The sequence below is a fragment of the Vicia villosa genome, linkage group LG5 (genome assembly GCF_029867415.1).
Source record: "Vicia villosa cultivar HV-30 ecotype Madison, WI linkage group LG5, Vvil1.0, whole genome shotgun sequence".
NCBI lineage: Eukaryota > Viridiplantae > Streptophyta > Magnoliopsida > Fabales > Fabaceae > Vicia > Vicia villosa.
Genome location: NC_081184.1, coordinates 15,011,332 through 15,035,243, shown reverse-complemented (window position 1 = coordinate 15,035,243; position 23,912 = coordinate 15,011,332). Strand labels below are relative to the sequence as shown.

Genomic DNA, 23,912 nt, shown 5'->3' with positions numbered 1-23,912 from the left:
TGATACTTCATGCAATAGTTGTTTAAACAATAATATTGTCTTTTCATACCAGCATAACAACATGTTACATAGACACAGAAATAAAAACCACAAACAATTACACAACAGGAAGTTGCAGAATGATATGTTATCCATCTAACATATCATCCACCACACAGACAACATCAAAGTGCTCATATGTCATCATGTTCCTGATGATACTCTTCTTCTTCCTCTTCCTCTTCCTCTCCATACTCGTCATCCTCAGCAGTAGCATCTTGATACTGTTGATATTCCGACACAAGATCGTTCATGTTACTTTCAGCCTCAGTGAATTCCATTTCGTCCATACCTTCACCGGTGTACCAATGCAAGAAAGCCTTTCTCCTAAACATAGCAGTGAATTGTTCACTCACCCTACGGAACATTTCCTGAATGGAAGTAGAGTTTCCAATGAATGTTGAAGCCATCTTCAACCCAGTTGGGGGAATATCACAAACTGTGGACTTCACATTGTTTGGAATCCATTCCACAAAGTAGGATGAGTTCTTGTTTTGAACGTTGATCATTTGTTCATCAACTTCTTTAGTGCTCATTTTGCCTCTGAAGATGGCTGATGCAGTAAGGTATCGTCCGTGTCGAGGGTCAGCCGCACACATCATGTTCTTGGCATCCCACATTTGCTGTGTGAGTTCTGGTACACTCAAAGCCCTGTACTGCTGAGAGCCTCTTGAAGTCAAAGGTGCAAACCCCAACATGAAAAAGTGGAGACGAGGGAACGGAATTAAATTCACAGCTAGCTTACGAAGGTCAGAGTTAAGCTGACCAGGAAACCTCAAACAACATGTGACACCAGACATGGTAGCCGATATCAAATGGTTAAGATCACCAACTGCATCACAAAAACCAAAATTAGAAACCTTATTGAACAAGATGCAACAAAATTGGAAACTTATATTCATTTGCGTTTAAAAAACAGCTTACAGCTTGGGGTTGTGAGCTTGAGGGTACGGAAGCAAATATCATACAAGGCTTCATTATCAAGAACCATACATTCATCTGCGTTTTCAACAAGCTGGTGAACAGAGAGAGTAGCATTATAAGGTTCCACCACCGTGTCAGAAACCTTAGGAGAAGGAAAAACCGAGAAAGTAAGCATCATCCTATCAGGATATTCCTCCCTTATCTTCGAAATCAAAAGAGTACCCATTCCAGATCCAGTTCCTCCACCTAGTGAATGACATACTTGAAAACCTGAACACACAAAAAGATAAAAAAACACACCACACCCATGTCATAATCAGCCACTTAACCCTTACATAAAAATTTAAAAAAAAAAAAACACAAATTATGAAACCCTAAATCCTAAATTAAAAAAAAAAAATTAAGTTAACCATTTACAGTTCAACAAGTGATGAAAGTTTCCAACTTTCCTAACAAAAACATATATACAAACACTCTAATTCAAAATCATCAACCAAATTTAGAAAATTAAAAATAAAAAAAAAAAAGCAACATAGATCTCATTACATAAAAAGAAGAAAAAAAATCCACAATTAGCAACAAAAATTCTAAATTTCTAAACAAGTTGAAAAGACCATACCCTGCAAGCAATCACAGTTCTCAGCTTCTTTCCTGACAACATCAAGAACAGAATCAATAAGCTCAGCGCCTTCAGTATAATGACCTTTAGCCCAGTTATTCCCAGCACCACTCTGCCCAAACACAAAGTTATCCGGTCTAAAGATCTGACCGTACGGTCCAGACCGGACACTGTCCATGGTACCCGGTTCAAGATCCATGAGAACCGCTCTAGGAACAAACCGGCCACAGCTAGCTTCGTTGTAGTAAACATTGATTCTCTCTAGTTGAAGCTCAGAGTCACCGCCGTATCTTCCGGTTGGGTCGATTCCGTGTTCAGCGCAGACAACTTCCCAGAATTTGGCGCCGATTTGGTTGCCGCACTGGCCACCTTGGATGTGAAGAATCTCACGCATTTTCGGGTGTGGGGAAAGTGAAATTGGAAGAGGGAAATTGGAAGAGTGAGATTGGGAATTAGGGTTTGTTTGGTGTGAGAAATGGGTGAAAAAGTGAAAGGGATATTGGTATTTATTTGATTAATTTGAAATTGAGATTTGAAATGAAATTGAAATTTGAAAATTTGAAATGACAAGTTGTTTTTGTGGGACCTTTTTTTGAGAGGAAGTGTTGTTACTATTTTACTTTGGTCAAAATTCAAACCGCCAAATTTTATTGGGATTTTAAACTTTTCTTCTTTTTTGTGAAAAAAAATTTTAAATAACTAGGTTTAATAATAAAATTACAAAAAAAACCATGTTTTCGGGGTATTTACCAAAATGTCTAGGTTTGGGACCGAATGTAAGTGAATGCGCCAAATGGTTTGGCACATAGGTGTATATTTTAGGTGAATACGCCAAACCATTTGGCTAACCCTAAAAATGTGGGTGTATGCGCCAAATGGAATGGCGCATTAGGCTAGGCATTTTGCCCTAATAGCCATACCATTTGGCGCCTAAGTGTGCTCCCCTTTTTTTTTTTTTTCAATTTTTTTTTAAGTAATGTTACTATATTTTTTTCTTTTAAATTTTTTTTTTAAATTATTTAAGTTTTTTTTTTTTCCAAATTTTATTTTGTAAAGTTTTGTTAAATACATAGGTTTTAACCTTGTTCTAAAACTAATTTTTTAGGGTTTATAGTTTTAAAATTGCAATTTTTATAGTTATGTTAAACATACCTATATATATATATCGATGATTAAATACTGTATTATTTGTAAAAATGTAGTGCACAAAATGTAAAATGAAATTTGATAATCGAAAACAAAACATTGGTTATAATAGATTAAAGAAAGGAAACATCGATTACGACTGATTAAATAAACGATACATTGACACAATTGATTGAAGAAAACACAACTAAATCCTCAATGGCGTCCATCACCAAGATAGCCATCCGTTCCGCACCCTGGTCTTGTTATCACACGTTTGCCGCGATCGTTCATCCCGCCGCGAAGATTGGCACCACCCCTTTCCCTAGCTCGACCCCTGCCCCTGCCCCTTTGTGCTTCTTGTTGGGTCTGTGTCACTGAGCCTGGAATTGGGATGTCTCGTGGGTCGCTGTCTATGAATTCGTCCACGCCCCCATAATTTTCCGGTAAACGGGTGTTGTAAAGTCGGTGACCCATCCCCTCAAAAGCGTTAAGTCGTGGTTGTGGAGTGGTTTGGGAAAAGATTTCAGGTGCGTAGCATCCAGCATCACTAGAACTACCTTGAACAAATCCGAATTGGTTCGATGGTGTTGCATATCCGGAGGGGGTGCCTCGGTGAGAGGAATCACCAAAAGGACCATCGTCGGGACTTAGATGTATGCTAGAAGAACCGGGCGTAAGGTTGTGGCCGAAAGGCCTTGAGGACCCTGCAAACGCTGTAAATCCTAATGGTTGTGAATGGGTCTCATATTGGCCCGAGGAATGATGGTGGTTTCCAGATTGTTGAAAAGGCTGGGACTGGGATTGGAACATATTTGGATGTCGGTAGTTGTGTGCGGAACGGGACGGAGTGTTGAAAATATTTTGTTGTTGCTGCTGCTGTTGTTGTTGTTGTTGTTGTAGTTGTTGGCGTTGTTGTAGGCGTTGTTGTTGTCGTTGTTGTTGCCGTAGTTGTTATCGTAGTTGTTGTTGTTGTTCTTCTTCTTCTACTTCTTCTTCCTCCTCAGGTTGTTGTTGTGGTAAGATGTAATTGTGAGCACGGGGATCAATCAAATAGAACGGAGCTGCAAGAAACAGGTTAGGGGATGTAGTTGTACGATACCAACTCATGTACTCGGCGGTCGGTTTCATCTCATGGTCACTGACGGGGAAGTTGAGGACATATTGGCGACGGTCCTTCCACATCTGGCGGTGTTCGGGTGCAAAATCCTTCCAGTTTTGGTGTGTCCATTGATGATTGACTCGTTTGAGGTGCCACCGTCCCACGTCAATTGGAGGGTCTGGTATACGTTGGCGCATTCCGAACTGTAGCATAACACGGTCACGATGATGCATTTCAATGATGTTGTACCGGATTATGCAACACTTTGTGGTCCAAATTTCTGCATCCTGAGCTCTAGGCACATGCTCACATTCGAGATACGGTCTCCATATAAACTGCATGCATAAGAGTTATACATTATCTCGGGAAATTATTTATAAAAAATAAACATATAAAAGAGAAAAAGGTTAGAGATAATACTTGTTGAGGTCCTAGGTGATCAATCAGGAGATCTTGCCTCTCATAAGCTCTGATCCGTCTCTGAAGGTTAAAAATATAATATCACACATTGTTACAACCTTCAACTACACTCCATCTTACAGAAAGGCGTGGGTTGCAAAAACAAAGGCAATTGAGACAGTCTATGTAACACCCTTTTCTAAACCCCAAATATTTAATAAATAATCAGAGAATAACATGCATATAATTCAAAAGGGCGTCACATTGATGCTTTTAGAAGAACTAAAAACCTTAAAAAAAACTGGCAGCATTTATCTATACGGCACAATACTCCTGGTCATTTTAATAACACTCAATATCAAATCACAATTTAACCTGAATATGCATTCGCAGCGGAAATATATGATACTCATGTGATTTATAATGATTCATGTCCCATACCATGATCATACATCGACTAATAAATCTCAATTCAACATAAACATAATCAAAGTGGTTTGGCTTGTAAACCTCTCAAAAGACATGTAACTAATAAATAAGTTCACCAGTCATAGCATAATACATACGCAAATATAACATGAGTTCAATACACCTAGTCTACCCAGTGTTACATGACCAGAGCATCGACTCACTACCTAGTCTCCAATAACCAAGGAAGAACCTCCAGCTAGGTTACACGCGGCTACTAAACTCCAGAACCTGCATGTCGCCAAACGAGGGCAACATTAAAACAGAAGGGTGAGAATACGAACCATTATGAAGAAAGTATAACAGAATATAATGGTTAAATCAACAATTCAAGTAATTAGTCATACTATGTAAAACATGATAGATAATAGTAATCAACACATATTTCACATGTTATCGAGTATACAACAAGCTTAAATAGTATAATATTTCAATTTTACTATTATATTCTCAATTAAGTACACAATCATAATTCTCGCATATTCACACATCTAATCAAATATGTATTCAAACTTCACTCGTTCAATTATCAAACTCGTACACATATCACAACTACATCAACTTCACATAATCAATTATCGCATAATTTTAATGTGACTCAATGCAAGATATGTGACGCTATGCATGTGGTACCGAATTGTGAACCCAAAGTTTCACCGCTTTCCGATTCAATATCTAGAATCCAAGCCACGCTTCCGATCCGGACAAGACCAAAGCCCACCAAACGTAAACATATAGTTTACCGCCTCCGATTCACTTTAGAATCTAAGCCTCGCTTATGTTTCAAAGCAAACCACCTTTGTTTCAAGGCATCCATGATATGAATGTATGTACAATGTAAATCAACATATGCAATTAAGATCATCTCTACCATCTTAATATTTAGCATATCACAATAATTCACTCAATGAATTATCCACAATATTGTACACAACATTCTCATCACATAAGCATTATTCACATATAATAGTCAACACACAATTCCAATTAACGCTAGTAACCATACTATCTCATGTTAATTCTCATTTTTGCCAATTATACATGGACACACACTTTCAACATCAAGCAGTTAATCATTAGAGTTAATATTCACCAACTACTCACAGAGAATCAATATTAGCACAACATCATGGCATATACATATATTATTCTTAACATAGATATTCAAACCAAAACACAATTACGGACGAATCTTCAAAGTACCGTAATTTACCGACAAACCGAATAATTGATCCAACTTCAAGTATATTCCAATCAATTAAACTCATTGCAATTAATTTAACTATTAATTAAATCATCTAATTAATAATTACACTTCATTTATTCTAAGTTACTAATTCATTTTCTATTCCTAAAACTAATATTTAATATAAAAGATATTAAAATTCACACTATTTCGGTCGGTTCGTAATATCACATTTTCAACAAAATGACATCGCCACCTTAATCTACTAATTAAACTTAGCTACCACGTAAATTTTCATCAAATTCCGGACAACTAATTATACCGCTTAATTCGGCTATTTCGATCAAACGGGACTGTTTTGAATTATATTATTCTATAGTTGCTACTATTTCATTTTTAATATTCTAGCATCCTATGAGAAGGGGCATTTGTTTCTACTAAGACTCATGTTCACAATTTATTGATTTACCATTTAATTATATTTCATTTCATGACTATGGTTCCATTTTCTATTATAACATATCATTATATAAGTTCCCTAATTAATAGTATGTGGAAACATGTAAAACAAAACCATGAACAAAACAAAGAAAATACAATAACAGAACAAACATGAACCGAAAACAGTAACCTGTGAGTGGGTTGTTTCATTTTTTTCACTTTATACCATTATATATGCATATCTTAAGTGGTAGTGTCAACACATAAAAACAGGCTGGTTATTTCATTCCCTTAAGTAACACCCAAAATGAAATTATGATGCTCAATTCATTTCCATCATTGTTATATCACCATGTATATATTAAATAATAGTATGAGAATTAAGAAACAATACAGACAATGAATGGGACAGCAACGAAAGCAAGGCTACAGTAGTAACATGAAGAAAACTAACATAGCACCATATAAAACAAAACGAAAATGGATCACATCACACAATGAAGAGCATCAAACGAAATAGCAAGTGACTGGCTGCCAACCGTCAATGGTTTCTTGCGCCAAACAGCATGGCTCATATGAACTACCATTTTCTTATTCTCTTTGTGCATAGAATTTATATTATTTCAAATTAAATTTCTACTTTCTACACAATAATCTAATCATGTTAATCTACCTATTTACCCCATTATACTAGCCCACAATGATAGGGATTCTCCCCCTTACCTCTTCAAGGTGCTTCAAACCCTAGCTTTTGCCCCTTGTTGTTCTTCCCCTTTCTTCCTCTTCCTCTTCTCCAAAATGAGCCAAAGTTATGATACCTCTACTCTTCCCAAACCCTTACTACATTATTCATATTGGGCTTAACCCATATAATTCCACTTCCTAACTAATTAGGCCCAATTGATAAAATAGAGTAGTCAAATAAATAATTATGCTCCAACAAATAATATTATTACCCTTAATATTATTTTCCAATTAATCCAATTAAATTCGACTTTATCTCAAATAAATAAAATCCAATAATAATATTATTTCTAATATTATTTCTCTACATATTCCACTTTATTAATTCTTCGATTAACCGAATAAATTCTAACTTCACTTAATAATTTGAACACGTTTCTCAATAACACCGACGATCCAATTAATTATCAAACTTCGTCCAAATTAAGTATATAAATCCTTATTTAATTTAATTAGCCAAATAATAAAATTCGGGCTGTTACAACTCTCCCCCACTTAAAATATTTTCGTCCTTGAAAATTCAGTCGACACAACCATCTCAACACCCAGTCCACATCCACTCTCTCTATCGATTCATATCGATACAAAACATTCTACACTTACGACCATATAAAGCTTCAAAAGATGTCATTTCAACATCCGAAGGAAATACCATGCAACACTCAATCCTTTCGATGCACAACTTAGCAAGTCTCTTCATCGAATAATCCATCTTCATCGAAATGAAACGAGCACATTTCGTCAACTATCCATACTGACCCAACTCACTTCACAATTACTCGATGCCTCGACAATCTCGAAACAAAATCCATAGAGTTACTATCTCACTTCCACTCGGAAATAGATAACTGTTGCGCCAACGAAACCGTTCCTGACAAATCCAACTCAAATACACAATTCTGGTATATCACTCTTCATACTTTACCACTAAACATTTCCTCAAATTTCTATACATCATTAATACCATGATTAATACTCAAATCATTACGATGTTCCTCATCCACAAATTCTCTTTGTCCGAATTCAAATCATCAGGAATACAAACTTGATCACAATATCTCATGACACCATTCTCGACAATCTAAAAGTTATCACTTTTTCCTTGATTACTCAATATCATCTTGTCAACCAATTACAAAGTCCGATTTCTAACCTTCTCTAATCTTGTCAAAATATCACAAGTAGGCTTCAACATACCAACTTAACACACGAAGACGTCGCTTCACAACCAAGCCCAACCCTCTAAATCGTTCCAGCGATTTCTAATTCTTGAATCCTCAATATAACTTATAAAATTATTTCCTACTCAATGCATCGGCCACAACCTTCACTTTTCCAGGATGGTAATTTAAACCAAAGATTAAAATCCTTCGAAATTCTACTCGTCTTGTTTACCTCATATTCAACTCTTGTGATCACCCAACACATCAAACCTTGATCCACACAAACAATGCCTCTTACATTCCAAAACAAATACAAAGGCAACCAACTCCAATACATACATCGAATAATTCCTCTTATGTACTTTAAGTTACCTTGAAGCATAAGCTACCACTTATCGATATCTGCATCAACACACCTCAACTCGAAATCCCATATCCAATAAAATTCACTTCTTCCAACCAAAACTCACATTCAAAAAGCTTTACATAACCTTCTTATCTTTCAGCACCAATAACACAATCCTTAAATGTTTAACATGATCATCGTCGCTCTTAGAATCAAATATCCTCAAGAAATATTACCTCATAGAACCTTCCTTCTTCTTACTCGACAAACAAGCGTAACTCTACGACTATACACTCAGGCAATGAACCTCTTCTCAACAACTCCTCAAATCTGCTCTTCAACTTCTCCTTGGTCGCTTTACACGCTACCAAGTTAGTAAGACACGTATATCTCGTTCAATACGATATTGTCTCCTATCAACAATAGATTAAGGGTGATCAAGTCCTCAATTTGTCAATAGACAATCGACAATCATAATGAAACATAAACCATCATTACTAAACCATAATAGTGTTTCTTCAGAACTCGCACTCGAAATCGCTTAAAACACCAATACCCAAATTCTCTCTTAAAGTTACAATTACTTGCTCTAAATCCAAACAGTTCATACCAAAATTCTCATCAAATTGGTCTAACGGAAAACAAACTAAATTAATTCCAAAATCTCTACCAAGGATGCTTAACGGATAATTCAAACACGCAAAAGAAGTAGAAACAAAGCCACAGCAGTTGTATCAATAACTACACTTCCATGCATAACAGATAAAACATGATCCAATCTTATAGCACAATCCAAAGAATAAAATAATGCGTTGCACCATTATCAATAATAAATCACGTACCTTATATTAACTTATCCTTAGAGGTAGTCTCAGCACCAGACAACGCAAACACTTTGCCTTTCGCTTGATCCTTCTTTGGCTTATCGCACATGGCACAATTGTGCCCTTGCTCACCACAACTGTAGTAAATCCTACTCGAACCAACTCCACAATCAACAGTTTTTTGAACCGTCTCGCCACACCTGTAGAACTTAATCAGAGTAGAAGCTCCTCCCCCACTTGGCTTCTTGCCAAGACCAGATTGTTCCCTCATGTCATCATACGATTTCTCACGGAACTGTTCTCCTCCTTGTTTCAACTGTAGAAACCTCACTTCTTTCTTTCCATGCACATCTTCTGGAAAATAGTTTCCCAAAAATGCATCACGGAAAAGAGTCCAAGTAACTTCAATACCTTCTATTTCAAATCTCCGCATAGTATCACTCAACCAAACGTCAGCTTCTTTTGTCAGCACGTGAGTACCAAACTGTACCTTTTGTACATCAGTACAACTCACGACTTGAAAGATCTTCTCGATTTCTCTCATCCAAGCGTGCGCTTTGTACAGTCCATACCCTCCTTCAAAGATCGGCGGGTTGCACCTTTGAAAGTCTCCAAAAGCACGGAACTCATCCTTTCCTCCATAACCGACATTCTTTTGCGGCGCTTGTCCAATCACACCAGTCCACCTCATCATTGCCTCAACATTAATGTCAACATTCCTTCCCGCAACCATCGTCCTAAACAACCAAACAACCAGACAAAACAGTATCGATCGTGTCAGATACACGAATCAAATACAACAGGATAAAGGACATTAATAACCTTGACCAACTGGTCGACCATGCTCTGATACCACTAATGTAACACCCTTTTCTAAACCCCAAATATTTAATAAATAATCAGAGAATAACATGCATATAATTCAAAAGGGCGTCACATTGATGCTTTTAGAAGAACTAAAAACCTTAAAAAAAACTGGCAGCATTTATCTATACGGCACAATACTCCTGGTCATTTTAATAACACTCAATATCAAATCACAATTTAACCTGAATATGCATTCGCAGCGGAAATATATGATACTCATGTGATTTATAATGATTCATGTCCCATACCATGATCATACATCGACTAATAAATCTCAATTCAACATAAACATAATCAAAGTGGTTTGGCTTGTAAACCTCTCAAAAGACATGTAACTAATAAATAAGTTCACCAGTCATAGCATAATACATACGCAAATATAACATGAGTTCAATACACCTAGTCTACCCAGTGTTACATGACCAGAGCATCGACTCACTACCTAGTCTCCAATAACCAAGGAAGAACCTCCAGCTAGGTTACACGCGGCTACTAAACTCCAGAACCTGCATGTCGCCAAACGAGGGCAACATTAAAACAGAAGGGTGAGAATACGAACCATTATGAAGAAAGTATAACAGAATATAATGGTTAAATCAACAATTCAAGTAATTGGTCATACTATGTAAAACATGATAGATAATAGTAATCAACACATATTTCACATGTTATCGAGTATACAACAAGCTTAAATAGTATAATATTTCAATTTTACTATTATATTCTCAATTAAGTACACAATCATAATTCTCGCATATTCACACATCTAATCAAATATGTATTCAAACTTCACTCGTTCAATTATCAAACTCGTACACATATCACAACTACATCAACTTCACATAATCAATTATCGCATAATTTTAATGTGACTCAATGCAAGATATGTGACGCTATGCATGTGGTACCGAATTGTGAACCCAAAGTTTCACCGCTTTCCGATTCAATATCTAGAATCCAAGCCACGCTTCCGATCCGGACAAGACCAAAGCCCACCAAACGTAAACATATAGTTTACCGCCTCCGATTCACTTTAGAATCTAAGCCTCGCTTATGTTTCAAAGCAAACCACCTTTGTTTCAAGGCATCCATGATATGAATGTATGTACAATGTAAATCAACATATGCAATTAAGATCATCTCTACCATCTTAATATTTAGCATATCACAATAATTCACTCAATGAATTATCCACAATATTGTACACAACATTCTCATCACATAAGCATTATTCACATATAATAGTCAACACACAATTCCAATTAACGCTAGTAACCATACTATCTCATGTTAATTCTCATTTTTGCCAATTATACATGGACACACACTTTCAACATCAAGCAGTTAATCATTAGAGTTAATATTCACCAACTACTCACAGAGAATCAATATTAGCACAACATCATGGCATATACATATATTATTCTTAACATAGATATTCAAACCAAAACACAATTACGGACGAATCTTCAAAGTACCGTAATTTACCGACAAACCGAATAATTGATCCAACTTCAAGTATATTCCAATCAATTAAACTCATTGCAATTAATTTAACTATTAATTAAATCAACTAATTAATAATTACACTTCATTTATTCTAAGTTACTAATTCATTTTCTATTCCTAAAACTAATATTTAATATAAAAGATATTAAAATTCACACTATTTCGGTCGGTTCGTAATATCACATTTTCAACAAAATGACATCGCCACCTTAATCTACTAATTAAACTTAGCTACCACGTAAATTTTCATCAAATTCCGGACAACTAATTATACCGCTTAATTCGGCTATTTCGATCAAACGGGACTGTTTTGAATTATATTATTCTATAGTTGCTACTATTTCATTTTTAATATTCTAGCATCCTATGAGAAGGGGCATTTGTTTCTACTAAGACTCATGTTCACAATTTATTGATTTACCATTTAATTATATTTCATTTCATGACTATGGTTCCATTTTCTATTATAACATATCATTATATAAGTTCCCTAATTAATAGTATGTGGAAACATGTAAAACAAAACCATGAACAAAACAAAGAAAATACAATAACAGAACAAACATGAACCGAAAACAGTAACCTGTGAGTGGGTTGTTTCATTTTTTTCACTTTATACCATTATATATGCATATCTTAAGTGGTAGTGTCAACACATAAAAACAGGCTGGTTATTTCATTCCCTTAAGTAACACCCAAAATGAAATTATGATGCTCAATTCATTTCCATCATTGTTATATCACCATGTATATATTAAATAATAGTATGAGAATTAAGAAACAATACAGACAATGAATGGGACAGCAACGAAAGCAAGGCTACAGTAGTAACATGAAGAAAACTAACATAGCACCATATAAAACAAAACGAAAATGGATCACATCACACAATGAAGAGCATCAAACGAAATAGCAAGTGACTGGCTGCCAACCGTCAATGGTTTCTTGCGCCAAACAGCATGGCTCATATGAACTACCATTTTCTTATTCTCTTTGTGCATAGAATTTATATTATTTCAAATTAAATTTCTACTTTCTACACAATAATCTAATCATGTTAATCTACCTATTTACCCCATTATACTAGCCCACAATGATAGGGATTCTCCCCCTTACCTCTTCAAGGTGCTTCAAACCCTAGCTTTTGCCCCTTGTTGTTCTTCCCCTTTCTTCCTCTTCCTCTTCTCCAAAATGAGCCAAAGTTATGATACCTCTACTCTTCCCAAACCCTTACTACATTATTCATATTGGGCTTAACCCATATAATTCCACTTCCTAACTAATTAGGCCCAATTGATAAAATAGAGTAGTCAAATAAATAATTATGCTCCAACAAATAATATTATTACCCTTAATATTATTTTCCAATTAATCCAATTAAATTCGACTTTATCTCAAATAAATAAAATCCAATAATAATATTATTTCTAATATTATTTCTCTACATATTCCACTTTATTAATTCTTCGATTAACCGAATAAATTCTAACTTCACTTAATAATTTGAACACGTTTCTCAATAACACCGACGATCCAATTAATTATCAAACTTCGTCCAAATTAAGTATATAAATCCTTATTTAATTTAATTAGCCAAATAATAAAATTCGGGCTGTTACAGTCTACGGCAACTGGGAGGAGTCATACAAAATACTTCCCCGATACCTCAATGCGCTACATAGTTACGCACCTGGCACTGTTACTATTCTAGAGACATTGCCCGCGCATGCCCCGGATGGAAACCCTGTCCAAGGAAACGGAATATTCCATCGGCTTTTTGGGCGTTCAAACCTTGTGTACGAGGGTTTGCACACTGTAAACCCATACTTCAAATTGATGGGACTTGGTTATACGGCAAATACAAAGGCACCATGCTCATGGCGGTTGCACAAGACGGGAACAGCAACATATTTCCAGTGGCGTTTGCAATCGTCGAAGGTGAAATTGCAGCGGCTTGGAGTTTCTTTCTAAGGAACCTCCGAGAACATGTTGCTCCTCAGCCTGACATCTGTTTAATCTCTGATAGGCACGCTTCCATAGAGAGTGCTTATAATAATCCAGCAAACGGATGGCATGACCCCCCTTCAAAACACGTCTATTGTATTCGCCACATCGCCCAGAACTTCATGCGGGAGATCAAGGACAGACATCTAAGAAAGGCCCTGGTCAATGCTGGTTATGCATTGACCCAACCCACATTCCAGCATTATCGGAGTGAGATTGTAATGACAAATCCAGAGGCAGGTAGTTGGGTAGATAATCTTTCCAGGGAGAAATGGACAAGGGCTTACGACAAAGGCGTGCGATGGGGCCATATGACAACCAATCTCGTGGAATCCATGAATGGCGTTTTCAAAGGCATTCGTAACCTTCCAATCACAGCACTGGTGGAGGCCACATACTTTAGGATGGCTTCACTGTTCTCAACAAGAGGCAGGAGATGGGGTGATGTTAGGCAATCTGGCCAACTTTTAAGTGATAGCTGCATGAAATTTATGCAACAACAATCGGCAAAAGCAAACACTCACCAAGTAACTTCTTTCGACCGATTCAGTCGCACGTTCAGTGTGCGCGAGACAATTGACCACAATGAGGGATTGCCAAGACAACAATATAGGGTTCTTCTTGACGAAGATTGGTGCGCCTGTGGAAGGTTTCAAGCTTTTCGTATGCCTTGCTCGCACGTCATAGCTGCATGTGCGTATGCCCACTGCGACGCTATATCACTACTGTCTCCGATTTACAAGACTCAGACATTGCTTAGAGTTTACAGTGTTGCGTTTCCTGTGGTGGCCAAGGAGGATTACTGGCCTGACTATGAAGGAGAGGTAGTTTGGCACAACGACGCAATGCGGCGAAAGAAAAAAGAGTGTCCCAATAGTACACGGATTAAAACCGAAATGGACGTCCACGACAAAATGGAACGAAAATGCAGCATTTGTCGTCAGGTGGGGCACAATATAAAAAGATGCCCTAATCGTGGCTCGGGCTCGTCGCAAGTTTAGTATAATCTGTATTTTTTTTTAAAGCATTGTATCAGTTTCGCTTACCACCTCTTGTAACCTTGCCTCCGTCTTTCATCAATAAATTGTGCTTTAGTGAATAACCGAAATTGCCAAGGCAAACATTATTCAAACATATTCTTCTGTTTTTCCAAAATCGATTTATCAGACATTTTCCGGAATCGATTTATCAGACATATACCCGAACCGGTGCGCGAAAATACCCGAAACAGGTAAAATTTTAAAAAAAAATAGGCACAACACATAGGAGCCAAATGAAATGGCGCCTATGTGTTGTTTTTGGAGTGCATGCGCCAATTGGATTGGCTACTTCCCTTTGCCCTAATTTTTTTAGGGTTTACGCCAAATGGATTGGCTAGTTAGGTATATATGCGCCAAATGGTTTGGCGCATTCACTTCCAGTCGGTCCCAAACCTAGACAGTTTGGTAAATAACCCGAAAACATGGTTTTTCTTGTATATTTTTTATTAAACATGGTTATTTTAATTTTTTTCTTTTTTTGTTAGACAGATAAATTTTATAAATAAATAAGATAAACTCTGAACATTCAATGAGATTTGGAACCTATGTCCAGTAATTGATAGTTATTTTACGATTAGACAAAAAAATTATAAATATATTTATTAATAAATATTTAATTTAATAATTTAGAACAAATATTTATTTATTTCAAGTAACACATAAAAAAATATTTATTAATTTCAAATAACACACAAATTAATAAAATATAAATTCTCAATATATTTAATAAAATAAAAATAAATTAATTAATATTTGATTAAATAACGCGCAAACAAAATTTTACTTATTTCAAACTAATTCAAATTAAATAATAATTATCTAATTTAATAGTAATTCAATTTATTGTTAAAATATTTAATCAATTTAAATAAATAATCAATTAATTTTTAAAATTATTTAGTTTTTTTTAAATAAAGAAGAAGAAAATTAAACAAAACGAAGGATTACAACAACACAAGAGGGGGACCAAGCCAAAACCTCTCAACAAATAAGTCTTAGTCTAGGGGTACCAATCTTGTCTAGCAAGTAATCCTTAGTAATCTCCTTATGCACATAACTAAACCAAGAGATCGATTTGCTTCTAAATCCTATATTTTCCAGGAAATCCGCACAAAAATTGGCTTCACGGTATATGTGACTGATCCTAAAATCAATGCTAAGCGTGTATTCCCAACACGTAAGCCAACGAGATTTTAAACTCCAAGGCACTAAATTAGAGTTAGAAATAGCTAAAACCACTAACTTACAGTCTGTCTCAATCCATAATTTCTTCCACTTCATCATCATAGCTTTCTCAATAGCCATAATAGTAGCCATAAACTCTTCCACGACTCGAGATCCTTCACCAAAAAAGGCACTGAAGCTCAAAATGTGAGAGGCCTGCCAGTCGCGAAAGATTCCACCACCAGCAGCTAACGAACCATCCACCTTGCCGTCAATGTTACACTTAATCCAACCCTGCAACGGAGGACTCCAAATCACATCAATCATTGCAATCGTATCCCGAGGATTTAATTTAACATCAAAACTTTTCAGAAAAGTGAAGCTGAGCATATAATCATTAGCTTTCTTCTTAGTTAAGTTGCCAACCATTTTAGCATTAGCCATGATTTTGCTGACACAGGACTTCCAGTGAGTATGTTTATTGTCAAACCTTAGCTGGTTGCGGGCCTGCCAAATCAGATACAGAGTATGCATGATGCACGCTTTAGCCACTGCTCTAGCTTGAGAGCTCCAAGGTTTATCTAAAACAAGGAAGCAGTCTTGCAAATAGACAATGGGCATCGGGCAAGAGAACTGAGAACTGAGCCAATTCCAAATGCTCTTCGCAAACTGGCACTCGAAAAAGAGATGCGTGGAAGATTCCATATGGCCACAGCAAAGAGAACACACAAAGGGAAAGGAGAAACCTCTAATCTTTAAATTATCATCGGTAGGCAATTTGTTGTGAAGGAGTCTCCAGCAAACCATGGAATGAGCTGGAGCAACATCAGTATCCCAAGGCCAGGAAAAGATCTTGTCAGTTTTATTATTCATCAACAGCTTGTAGGCATGTTTAATAGAAAGCATACCATTCTCAACACTTTTCCAAGCTAAGAGATCCTCCTTGTCCATATTTGAGATTGCAAAATTGGAGAGGATAGATAAAATGTTAGGTCTGGCCAGCATGAGATTCTCCGGGAGGGACCAATTACCATCTGTCCAATAATCCGCCACCATAGCAACGAGATTATGATGAAATTGAATCGGTATTCTGAGACGGCTTGCAAGGGGCTCCCCTGTCCAATGATCCAACCAAAAATTCACCTTTTTCCATTCCCAATGATCCAAATAGTGTTCTCTAAAATCATATTAAAGTGTTCCTTAAAACCCTTCCAAAGAGACGACTTTATAGCATACTTGATCATTCTGCCATTCCTAAGAACTCTAGCAGCTAACATTTTGGACCAATCATTGTTTTTGTTTAGGAACTGCCAGCATAAGCAAAGATTGGTGGCTTTGTTGTATTGTTTCAGAGCAATGATACCAAGCCCCCTTCAATAGTTTTCTTACAACATTTAGACCAAGCGACAATAACCATTTTTCTTTGCTCCACATTCCCACTCCATATGAAGTTTCTTATCCAAGCTTCAATGCTCTTGGTGATACTAACATGCCAATCATACACTGAGATGTTGTGTATTAACATACTCTGAATAACAGTCTTCACCAACATCACCCTACCAGCCATTGATAGAAGCTTTGCCTTCCAAGTTGCAAGTTTAACCTTGATTTTACCTGCAATAGAAATAAAATGAATAGCCTTAGGTTTACCAATGAAAATTGGAACCCCCAAATAAATAAAAGGAGGAGTGGAAGTTTTAAACCCTATGATATCAGCAAGATTTTTATGTCTCTCATGAGAAAGACCACCAGCATAAATGAGAGATTTGGAAAAGTTACAAATTTGCCCATAAAGCTGAGCATACTCATTAAAAAGCTCAGATATAGCCCTGATGGACTTAACATCTCCCCTGCAGAAGACCATGATGTCATCTGCAAATAAGGTATGGGAAGGAACAAGATAATGCATGTTGGCTTGTATGAGGTTCATCTTGCTATTCCTGACAAGGTCAGTTAAGCCTCTACTAAGAACATCTTCTGCAATGCAGAAAAGTAAGGGTGAGAGAGGATCCCCTTGTCTCACCCCATTAGTACACTTGAAGAAGCCAATAGCCTTACCATTCAAACCTATAGACAATGAAGTAGAGGCAAGAATGACTTGAATCCAATGGCAGAATTTATTACTGAAGCCAAAAGAGGCTAGGGTTTTTATGAGGAAGTCCCATTTTAAGGTGTCAAAGGCCTTAGCAATATCAATTTTAAGAGCAGCATTCCCACTGTAATTCTTGTTGCCTAGGACATTAATAACTTCAGAAGTAAGGCAAATGCCTTCCTTTATGTTTCTACCAGAGATAAACCCCTTTTGTTCAGAAGAAATGAGAGTAGGGAGAATAGTAGCTAACCTGTCGGCCAGAATTTTAGAAATAATTTTGAATTTAAAGTTAGCCATAGCAATTGGTCTAAATTGATCAATGCTATTAGCCTCTTGACTTTTAGGGATCAAAACCACATTACTTGCATTAAAATTAGGCATGATCCAACCCTGCAAAAAGAACTGAGTGATAGCATTGATAACATCTAACTTAATGATATGCCAATAATGAACATAGAAAAAAGCTCCAAACCCATCAGGCCCTGGAGCAGAATCAATGTTAAGATTGGAAATAGCATTGTAAATTTCATTAGGGCTAGGAATACTAGTAAGCATGTTATTAGTCTCATCATTCACAATATTAGGAACAACTCTATCAATAAGATCAAAATGCTGACTAACAAAGTTAGAGTTAAAAAGATTAAAGTAGTGATTTTCAATATGCTGCTCAAGTTTGTTTTGATCATACTCTAACTTACCATCAATATTTAAGCAAGTAATAAGGTTATGTTTCCTTTTAACTTTAGCATAGGTGTGATAAAATCTGGTGTTTCTATCACCAATTAAGTGCCAATTAAGCTTGGATTTTCCCTCCATAATTCCTCTTCTATGTTTAAAGCTTGATTAAGATCATGCTGAGCTTTAATTTCACTATCATGCAAATGATCAGAGTAACCATGTTTCTCAATGTCCAACTGAATTTCCTTAAGCTTGTTCTCAGCCTGAATGGTATTTTTATTCACATTGCCGAAAGTGTCTTTATTCCAAGTTTTAAGCTTATTTTTGAGGAGCCTGAGTTTTTGATCCAGAATATACATAGGGCAGCCATAGAATTTTTCATTCCAAGCCTCACTAACTAATCTATCACAATCAGTGTTAAAGGTCCACATTTTATGGAATTTAAATTGACTTTTGAATCTAAGGTTGTTTCTTTTAATAGAGATGAGGATAGGGTAATGGTCAGACCTAGTTTTAGTGAGAGTGTTACTAACAATGGAATAACAGGAATCAATTAAGTTAATTCAAACTAATAATAATCTATTAGTTTAAAAGTAATTCAATTAAATATTAGTTAATTTATTTCTATTTGATTAATTATATTTAGGATTTATATTTTATTAATTTTATTTTTAAATTTGTGTATTTGTTAAAATTAGTAAATATTTATATGTGTTATTTGAAATAAATAAATGTTTGTTCTAAATTATCCGGTTAAGCATTCATCATTAGAAATATTAACAATAAAAATTGATTTGTCTAATTATAAATTAACTAATTTAACTTGAACAGACTTGGGTTCGAGATCTCATTTGTACAAAAAATTAACTAATTCATAATTATTTAATATTATTTGAAATTATGAAAATTATTTGTCATGAATGTGCATTGTGTTAGAACAAGATGTGTTCTGATCAATATTCTTCGTTTTGATGATAACAAGGATATGGATTTTGTGTGAGATAATGTGGTACTCTAATACATTGCAATTTCCTTTTCAGGAAATATATAAAGAGTATGCACAAATCAGCGCTCAGAAGCTTTGTCTCAGAAGGTTCAGCATGCAACATCAGAACATGGTCTGGCAAGACATCAGAAGATGGTCAAGGCAGAATCAGAACATGGGTCTATGGAAGCATCAGAAGAACTTGAGATCAGAAGAAGAAGCACTGAAGTTCTCATGGTATCACGCTCAGAAGCACTTCAAGGTCAGAAGACAAGAAGATGCTATGCACCAAGCTGTTTGACTCTGATGATATTCAAACGTTGTATACACAAACATCAGATCAGAAGAAAGTACAGGTGGCAGGCTACGCTGACTGACAAAAGGAACGTTGGAAGCTATTAAAGGCAACGTCAGTAGACACAGCGTGAACAAGGCTCGAGGTAGTTGACAAAAGCGTGAAACATTAAATGCAATGCTGTACGGAATACGCAAAGCATTAAATGCTCCCAACGGTCATCTTCTCAAAGTGCCTATAAATATGAAGTTCTGATGAGAAGCAAGGTTACCAATTTCTTGACGATTCGCTAACAATAAACTTGCTGAAACGCTGTTCAAATCAAAGCTCAAAAACTTCATCTTCATCAAAGCTCACTACATTGCTGTTGTAATATATTAGTGAGATTAAGCTTAAACGTTAAGAGAAATATCACTGTTGTGATTATAGCTTTTCAGAAGCATTGTAAAACTCTTATTTGATTACATTAATTTGTAAGTAACTAGAGTGATCAAGTGTTGATCAGGATACTCTAGGAAGTCTTAGCTTGTGTCTAAGCAGTTGTAATTAGAGTGATCACGTGGTGGTCAGGATACTCTAAGAAAGTCTTAGCTTGTGTCTAAGCATTTGTTCCTAGAGTGATCAGGTTGTGATCAGGATACTCTAGAAGACTTAGTCGTGGGCCTAGTGGAAAACCATTGTAATCTGTTGCGATAAGTGGATTAAATCCTCAGGTGAGGTAAATCACTCCGTGGGGGTGGACTGGAGTAGTTTAGTTAACAACGAACCAGGATAAAAATAACTGTGCAATTTGTTTTTATCGTTCAAGTTTTTAAGACTACACTTATTCAAACCCCCCCTTTCTAAGTGTTTTTCTATCCTTCAATTGGCATCAGAGCGCCGGTTCTAAGGTGCAAGCACTTAACCGTGTTTAGAAAAGATTCAGGAAGAGAAAAACGCTTCATTAAAAGATGGCTGGTGAAGTTCAAACAAATCCAACTGCATCTACATCTGGCTCGGCTGAGTAATACAACGGTAACAATGGTTATACTAGACCACCAGTATTTGATGGTGAAAACTTTGAATACTGGAAAGATAAACTGGAAAGTTACTTTCTTGGTCTAGATGGTGAACTATGGGATCTTCAGATGGATGGTTACAAACATCCAGTGAAAGCCAGTGGCATAAGGCTTACAAGGCAAGAAATGGATGATGATCAAAAGAAGCTTTTCAAGAATCATCATAAATGTAGGACTGTTTTGCTGAATGCTATCTCTCATGCTAAGTATGAGAAGATATCTAACAGGGAAACTGCCCATGATATATATGAGTCATTGAAAATGACCCATGAGGGAAATGCTCAAGTCAAGGAGACTAAAGCTCTTGCTCTAATCCAGAAATATGAAGCCTTCAAGATGGAGGATGATGAAGATATTGAGAAGATGTTCTCAAGATTTCAAACTCTAACTGCTGGATTGAGAGTTCTGGATAAAGGCTACACCAAGGCTGATCATGTAAAGAAGATTATCAGAAGCTTACCCAGAAGATGGGGTCCAATGGTGACTGCATTCAAGATTGCCAAGAATCTGAATGAAGTTTCTTTGGAAGAGCTTATCAGTGCCTTGAGAAGCCATGAAATAGAGCTGGACGCAAACGAGCCTCCGAAGAAAGGTAAGTCTATTGCATTAAAATCTAATGTTAAAAAATGCACTAACGCTTTTCAGGCTAGAGAAGAAGATCCTGAAGAATCAGAATCTGAAGAAGAAGATGAACTGTCCATGATCTCCAGAAGGGTAAACCAACTCTGGAAGAGCAAGCAAAGGAAGTTCAGAGGCTTCAGAAGCTCAAAGAGATTTGAACGAGGAGAATCTTCTGGTGATAGAAGATCTGACAAGAAGAAGGCTGTCTGCTATGAGTGCAATGAGCCTGGACATTACAAGAACGAGTGTCCAAAACTTCAGAAGGAGAATCCCAATAAGAAGTTTCATAAGAAGAAAGGTCTTATGGCAACATGGGATGATTCTAAATCAGAATCAGAATCAGACTCTGAAGGAGAGCAGGCCAACTTCGCGTTGATGGCTACAGAAGATGATGGATCAGAATCTACATCAGAATCAGATTCTGAAGAGGTATTTTCTGAACTATCTAGAGAAGAGTTAGTTTCCAGTTTAATAGAACTTCTGGAACTCAAGGCTCATCTTAGTATCAAATACAAAAAGCTGAAGAAGCAGCTTGAATTTGAAACTAAGAAGCTGGAAGTGGAAAATTCTGAACTGAAGGAAAAAGTTTTAAATCTATCCAAAGATAGTGGATCTCCTTCTGAAACAGAAAAATCCATTCCTATCATGAATCATATTCTGAAAGAATATTACTCGAGCTTCAGAAAGTTCTTATCTAGAAGTATTGGCAGAAGTCATCTTGCTTCTATGATATATGGTGTTTCTGGAAACAGAAGGTTTGGTTTTGGCTATGAGGGTGATACCTCACATAAATTTGAACCTATTGATGATCTGAAGATCACATACAAGCCATTGTATGATCAGTTCAAATATGGTCATGCACATGATATTAGGCTCACTTCACATGCACAGAAGTTTAACACTGTTCACACCAAGAAACTTGTGACACATCCTAAGAAATATCATGCTGACAAACCTAAAGAATATCATGCTGTTCCTCCTGTTAAATATTTTTCTAAACCCAAGTTCAATCAGAACTTGAGGAGAACTAACAAGAAAGGACCCAAGAAATTGTGGGTACCTAAGGAGAAGATAATTTCTGTTGCAGATATCCTTGGCGGCAAAGAGGAAAAAAAGCAAAATGTCATGGTACCTGGACTCTGGGTGCTCGCAACACATGACGGGAAGAAGGTCTACATTCCAAGACCTGGTGCTTAAACCAGATGGAGAAGTCAAGTTTGGAGGAGATCAGAAGGGCAAAATCATTGGCTCTGGAACCATAAGTCTTGGTAACTCTCCTTCCATATCTAATGTACTTCTTGTAGAAGGATTAACGCATAACTTATTGTCCATAAGTCAATTAAGTGACAATAGTTATGACATAATCTTTAATCAAAAGTCTTGCAAGGTTGTAAGTCAGAAGGATGGCTCAATCCTATTTACAGGCAAGAGAAAGAACAACATCTATAAGATTGATCTTTCTGATCTTAAGAATCAGAAGGTGACTTGTCTTATATCTGTTTCTGAAGAGCAATGGGTCTGGCACAGAAGATTAGGTCATGCTAGTTTGAGAAAGATTTCTCAGATTAACAAACTAAATCTGGTCAGAGGACTCCCAAATCTAAAATTCAAATCAGATGCTCTTTGTGAAGCATGTCAGAAGGGCAAGTTCTCCAGACCTGCATTCAAGTCTAAGAATGTTGTTTCTACCTCAAGGCCGTTAGAACTCTTGCACATTGATCTGTTTGGCCCAGTCAAAACAGCATCTGTCAGAGGGAAGAAATATGGATTAGTCATCGTTGATGATTATAGCCGCTGGACATGGGTAAAGTTCTTGAAACACAAGGATGAGTCTCATTCAGTGTTCTTTGAATTCTGCACTCAGATCCAATCTGAGAAAGAGTGTAAAATCCTAAAGGTTAGAAGTGATCATGGTGGTGAATTTGAGAACAAATTCTTTGAGGAGTTCTTCAAAGAAAATGGTATTGCCCGTGATTTCTCTTGTCCTAGAACTCCACAACAAAATGAAGTTGTAGAACGAAAGAATAGGACTCTACAAGAAATGGCCAGAACCATGATCAACGAAACCAATATGGCTAAGCACTTCTGGGCAGAAGCAATAAACACTGCATGTTATATTCAGAATAGAATCTCTATAAGACCTATTCTAAATAAGACTCCTTATGAATTGTGGAAGAACAGAAAGCCCAACATTTCATATTTCCATCCTTTTGGATGTG

At 36.4% G+C, this 23,912-nt stretch overlaps 2 protein-coding genes across 2 annotated transcripts; both read right to left on the bottom strand.

Moving 5' to 3' along the window:
- LOC131601379 (tubulin beta-2 chain-like) lies at positions 1-2,090 on the bottom strand. Its single transcript, XM_058873181.1, has 3 exons — positions 1,583-2,090; positions 964-1,233; positions 1-871 (listed from the first exon to the last, which is right to left on the bottom strand). Exons 1-3 carry the CDS (start codon positions 1,974-1,976, stop codon positions 174-176), a joined length of 1,362 nt encoding a protein of 453 aa, XP_058729164.1. The 5' UTR covers positions 1,977-2,090; the 3' UTR covers positions 1-173.
- Positions 2,091-15,781: 13,691 nt separating this feature from the next.
- Positions 15,782-17,020, bottom strand: LOC131604270 (uncharacterized). The gene has a single exon (XM_058876722.1). The coding sequence runs from the start codon at positions 17,018-17,020 to the stop codon at positions 15,782-15,784; it is 1,239 nt and encodes a 412-aa protein (XP_058732705.1).
- Positions 17,021-23,912: the final 6,892 nt, after the last annotated feature.